The 6,000-nt window shown below is 54.5% G+C and overlaps 1 protein-coding gene across 1 annotated transcript in view; it reads right to left on the bottom strand.

Moving 5' to 3' along the window:
- Window positions 1-252: 252 nt before the first annotated feature.
- DGKD (diacylglycerol kinase delta) overlaps window positions 253-6,000 on the bottom strand; it is a 109,398-nt gene continuing 103,650 nt past the window's right edge. Inside the window, 3 exon segments of the mRNA XM_007445732.1 lie at window positions 253-342; window positions 1,049-1,179; window positions 2,256-2,373. Of these exon segments, the coding sequence (XP_007445794.1) occupies window positions 253-342; window positions 1,049-1,179; window positions 2,256-2,373 (339 nt within the window).

Here is a 6,000-nt window from a genome sequence, read left to right as displayed (position 1 = left end):
CTTCGTGTCAAACTGAACAGGCGGGACGGAAGGCAGCCAGGCCGCGCTCAGACGCGCGGGGACACAGCGCGGGCCGGCGGGGGCGGGAGACGGTTACCCGCGCTGCGCCACTGAGGGCACGCGGAGGAGCCCGGGACGGGGCGTAGGGCAGCGTCGGCTGGACGGGCCGGGTCGGCGGGAGTAGCACCATGAGCGGCGCCGAGCCGGCTCAGTCGCGGGAGGCGCGGGGGACGCAGGCCCAGAGGGCGGAGGCTAGGCCTCGGTGGCAGGGGTGCTGCGGCTCAGCTCCTTGATGCCACACAGGATCCTCTTCATGTGGCCCACCTTGGTCACGCCGAGGTCCTGCAAGGAGAGGACAGCGCTCAGGCCCCGGCGCGCCGCCACCCGCGTCCAAACGTGAGTGAGGGTGAAAGCGACAACGGGGGACGCGGCCGGAGATGGCGCCCGAAACCAGCAGCCCACGGCCGCCCGCCCCGTCCCAGTCCCTGACGGGAGTCGTCAAGGGCACACGGAGCAAGACACAGACGAGCGAGGCGACCCGAGGGCGCCACCGTCCCGACGCCCTCGGCGACCTCTCAGCCTCTCGGGACGGGACGCGGCCTGAGCGGCACAGAGAGCCAGGCTCCGGGAGGGGTCAGACCGCTGTGTCCTCCCGAGAGAAGGGAGACGGGCGAGCGGGGCCACTGGGGGAGCCAGAAAGTGGCCAACTGGGGAAGGAACCCCGTCCGCTGGGTCCCCTTCACCCGGATGGCTGTCATCGCAGAGAACACTTCAGCTTGAGTAGCGGAGGGCTGCATTCCCCAAAGGGTTTTTAACGCTAACATGGCCCACTGTCCAGTTAGGCTGAGAGAGGCTCCCCAAGAGGTGAGACATCACATCTGGGAGCCGCCACGCATCACCCCCAGGTCGTCACCCCAGGTCACACACAAAGGCCTGAGAAGAACAGTGAGGAGACTGCTGATGCTGGGACAAGGCCAGGTCAGAGGGAGGGGACAGGGGAGCCACGGGGAGCGCAGGTGCGCCTTCCCAGGAGACGCTGTGGAAGTACCTTGAGGTCCCTCCGCTCCAGGTGCAGGAGCTCTGAGCCCCGGATGTCGTGCCGCGTGAAGATGTCCTTATACTCACAGAGACTGAGGTGCTCCAGCCAGGCAGCAACCTCCTCTGTGCCCCAGAGGTGAACTGTCAGAGACGGAAAAGCACGAGTGCAATGAGTGCCCAGAGCCCAGCGCGAAGCAGGCAGCGGCCCGCGCCCGAGACGCCCCAGCAAGCGGTGCCCGAGATACCCCAGCAAGCAGGCGCCCAGGGCACCCCAGCGGCAGGCACCCACCACCCAGCCCCAGGTGCCACCCCAGGCTATGCAGAAAGAGGAGGGGAGCTGCCCGCCCTCGGGGGCGTGAGCTGCCGCAGAAGCTGGTGTCTGTTCCTGCCAGGTCACCGGCAGCCTTCTGTGCCAGGAGGGACACACGGGTCTGACTGCGGCTGAGGTCAGCTTCCCTCTCCCTTCTGGAGGGGTCCATTTCACTTCCAGCCCACAGCGGGAAGGGAAACATACGCAGAGATTCCATGGAGTCAGAGCCACCATCATTCAAAGAAACCCAATTTCTGGACAAACATGCGAAGAAGAAAAATCAAAGGGAGCTACCCTTACTGGCAGCAAATGCCACCCCCAAATCCAGGCTTGGGGCCGCCCAGCACCTGAGAGCCTGGGGGCAGCTGTGCTCAGGGCCGACACTTTGAATGGAGATTCTAAAGCCCCAGTTTACTGACCCAGAGGAGAAACATCCTTTAGTGCCATTTTCTATTGATTTCATGGCCCAGGGCCACTGGCAGCCCAGGTTCCCGGCGCAGGGGCCTTGATCAATGAACTGATTAATGGGGGACGAGCAGCCCCGCAGAGGAAGCAGGCACAGGGGGGCCAATGTGTGGCCGGAGTGTGAGCTGTGTCTCTGTCTTGTCACCTCTACTGTCTCCTCCCCACCTCGCGCCCCAATCTAGCGCAGGCAGGCGGCTCGGCGGCCTGTCTGTCACCCTGAATCTGCACCAGGAGCAAGTTCAGGGCAGGGCGTGACACCGGTGAGCCTCCCACGTGGAGCGGGGAAGCCGGGGTGCAGTTCTGTAGCCACAGACGAGTCGGCGCAGGGCATGACCGGAGGCCGTGGCCCCGGGACGACGGGGACGGGCACGAGGCCAGGGAGAAAGCAGAGCCTGGGCCCCGCACAGCCCGGGCGGCCAGGAGAACAGCAGAGGGCAGGTACCCGGGGCTCCCAGGCTGCTGCGAGCTTCTCTGTTCTTGCTATTCTTCTCCTTCTTAAACTTGGTCACCAGGCGGAATTTACCGCTGCGGCTGCGCTTGGAAAGATCCAGCATCACGTTCTGTGTGGCAAACGAGAAACTGTGAGAGTCAGACCCCGGTTCACCAAGACCTCAGCCACCCCTCGAGCAGACAGGCATGGAGCTAGGAAGACACGTCATTCCTGATACTCTTATTCCGGGGCTTTTCCTTGACTTTTAGTCTTGTGTTTATTGCTGATTTTTAATGCCTTTAAAAAGCGGTTTCACAGTGATAAGTATATTTTCATATTCTTTTTTTTTCATTTTATAGTGTTTATTTCTCATGTGACTAGAAAGCTCTCTATACATTATTTAAATATCAGGACCATTATATCAAGATTGGTAAGTTATCAGCCACTCTTCCAGCGTTGCACTGGCGGGCTTTGACTATCAGTATCACGAGTATCTTTCTAAATAAAGCTTTTCCTGCACTTTGCACTGTTTCCTTGCGATCTTGAGGCAGAATCAGAACCTCCTTGAGGCAGAATCAAGGAGGGAAGGGAGTCAGAGGGACACTACGGGGAGGGGGTCCCTGCTCGGTGGCCACCTCCCCACAGAGCAGTCCAGGGCACGGCAGAGCCATCGCTGCCCCTTCCCCATGGGTCTGTGGACCTTCTCTGCTGATTCTCACAGAAGCTAGGGCAGGGGTCTCCGCCAGTAAAGCATTTTGTGCACACACAAACACGTACCTGTTCTGATAATGTGTATAAACCTATTCACAAATAAAGCATAATTTCCTTATTTTTCAGGTGTGCCACTTTCTTCCTGGCCCCGCCAGCCTGGATTCTGCCCCTGGGCCCTGTCTACCTACATCCCCACAGCGACCGGCACAGTTAGGACTGCACAGCTTTATGACACACTTTCAGATCTGACGGGGACATCGGGTTGCACTGAAAAAATTCCACCGGCATTTTCACTGGGATTGCACCCAACCTAGAGCCTGGAAATACTAAGCATCTCCACACCCAGACTGTTGTGACCCTCCATCTTCATCATGCCCCTGCACGGTCATCTTCGTGGAAAGAGACCTCTTACAATGACATTTTCTAGTCAATGACCGTGAGTACTGAAGAAACTTGTTTTCACAGACTTGTTTCACTTATTCTTGGCAAAACCATCAAGCACCCATTCTCGCACAGCTGCTCCACGCAAGAACTCCAGCTCCAGGGCGGTCAGCACAGTCACGGGCTCTTCGGCCTCAAGACGAGCCGCCCCTCACTCCTCAGCGCCGCCTGCAGGAGGGGCGGCCATGTGTGAGGCAGGTGCTCTCCAGAACCCACACAAAATCCGCTTCCTGACTCTACAATTCTTTCTTCGATGCAAACATGAGCTTTAAATTTACTTCTAACTTTTTCAATATACATATTTTCTTCCACTGGTAAGACGAGGAGACTAGTAGAATGTGGCTGATTATCGACCTGTTATCTTATTTAATCTCCTCAGCCTTTTAAAAGCAGATTTCAGACATCAAATTACTCCACCCCTAAGTACTTCAGGATGCAACTCTAAGAATACTCTTTTGAAAACATACTCATGGCACCATTATCACACCTGATACCACTAACAAGAATTCATTTGGCTCTCATTAATCCATTTGTATCAGATCTCCCCAACTGCTCCAAAGGTTTATCCTCACAGCTGGATATGTGTGGATAAACCTTTGGAGCAAATCTTTGAATCAGGACCCTGACGGGGTTCACAGGGGACACCCAGCTCTTGTGGCTCAGTCTCTCCTCCTCGGGGCCACCTGTAGAGAGACCAGGCGTCTGCCCTGCAGGGCAACTCGCGCTCTGGCTCTGACGGGCGTCTCCCTGCCTCCCCACTCCCCATGTGGTCCAGAGCTGCTGATTCCATCGATCTCGTTTCCCCAGGGACGCAAAATGGCGCTTTAATCCTACACTCCAGCTAGAATTCTGTTATAAAGAACTTCTTTCATCAACTATTTGATTTAAAGAAATCACTTCAGGGGATCTACTGATAATACTGAAGTCTGGAATCCAATGTGCTGGTTTTTTAAAAATGAAATGTTTAGGGCTTCCCTGGTGGCGCAGTGGTTGAGAGTCCGCCTGCCAATGCAGGGGACACGGATTCGTGCCCCGGTCCGGGAAGATCCCACATGCCACAGAGCAGCTGGGCCCGTGAGCCATGGCCACTGAGCCTGTGCGTCCGGAGCCTCTTGCTCTGCAACAGGAGAGGCCACAACAGTGAGAGGCCCGCGTACCGCAAATGTTTAAAGTCCTGGAGATCTGTTTCCTAACAATGTGAATATACTCAACACTACTTGAACTATACACTTAAAAATGACAAAGATGGTAAATTGTGTTTTTCTACCACAATTTAAAAAAATGAACTGGGACAATGTCCATCTTCTTCCAGCTTTGACACTTTCTTATATATGGAAATTATATATTCCTTGACATTTTCTCTTTGGAAGTAAAATTTATTTTTTCAAGTTGTTATGTGACTATTCCTTTTTAAATATCTTGAGGTTTCAATTTGTGTAATTTAAATTTTTTCTGAAAAAATCAAGTTTTATCAAGATTGTAAGATTCATTGTCATTTCTTTGTATATGCTGTAACTTGATGAATGCTTGTATCTGTTGTTATAGCCCCCTTATCATTTTGTTCATTTCCCCCCCGCCATTACATCTGCCAGAGGAGACTTTTTTTTTTTTTACTTTACTTTCAAAGAACCAGCTCAAAGACCTATCACTTCTTTTCCTTTCAAATAAATGATTTTCCTATTTTTATGCCAGTAGAAATATGGTGCCTCCCCCTCCAAGGTTCCCTTTGCCCTTCACACTTCACCTCCTCCTGGTGCCTTGCATGGGGTGGGGGGGGATGAGCCGGAGTCCCAGAGGGTGGCAGCACTGAGCTGGAAGGCACCAGCGGAGTTGGCTGGAGAAGCCAGGAGCCCAGGAGCCAGCGTGGTTTTCCCTTCACTCCCGGGACCCCTGGCCCTCGGTTTCTGGCCTCAGGCCCCATCGGGTGAATGCCTGAAGTAACACCACCCTAGCTGGCTCCAGAGGGTTTCTGGTGTTGCAACTAAACCTCAGGTGCCATCGGTAATTTCCCACCTACTACTGCAAGAACTAACATCTGCTCCGTCTCAGCAGCCCACATCTAGGAACCCTGGAAACCAGGGCCACTCTAGACGTGGCTTAGAGGGTTCATCAGGCAGGCAGCATTCAGGTCAGCCATCCAGGGAGGACTCGTGGTGCTCTGTGTTTGTTTCCATGGTGGCTGCATGGCATTTGGTGACACTTGTTCTGAAAACACTTTTAGGCTTAAAGCTTTAGAGCCACACAATCCCTGAGACATGGGCTTTTAGTACTAAGACCTGACAGTCCCAAATAAAGTAAGGTGCTTGGTCACCCTGCAACTGGGCACCAGGCCGTGGGCCTCCCACTGCAACAGCTGCTACCCTGCTCGTGAACTGAAGAAAATCCTGGCCCTCTCTGGCTTCACTGAAGAACCTGCACGGAGGCAGAAGCGACCCACCTGCACAGGGCAGCGCACTGGGAGCACAGGGGCCATGGTTTACAGCTGGCACAATTTCTGTTCTGAGTTAGTATCTGAGGTTTCCTTGTGGCCTAGAGCTGTGCTGCTCAAACTACCCCTGGAAAAGAACCAGCTTTAAAAATTCCCATTCCATAGTGGACTGGTACT

The sequence above is a fragment of the Lipotes vexillifer genome, unplaced genomic scaffold, assembly GCF_000442215.2.
Source record: "Lipotes vexillifer unplaced genomic scaffold, Lipotes_vexillifer_v1.1 scaffold1492, whole genome shotgun sequence".
NCBI classification, from domain to species: Eukaryota; Metazoa; Chordata; class Mammalia; order Artiodactyla; family Lipotidae; genus Lipotes; species Lipotes vexillifer.
Note: the sequence above shows the minus strand (reverse complement) of the source record. Positions and strands in the feature narration are given on the sequence as shown.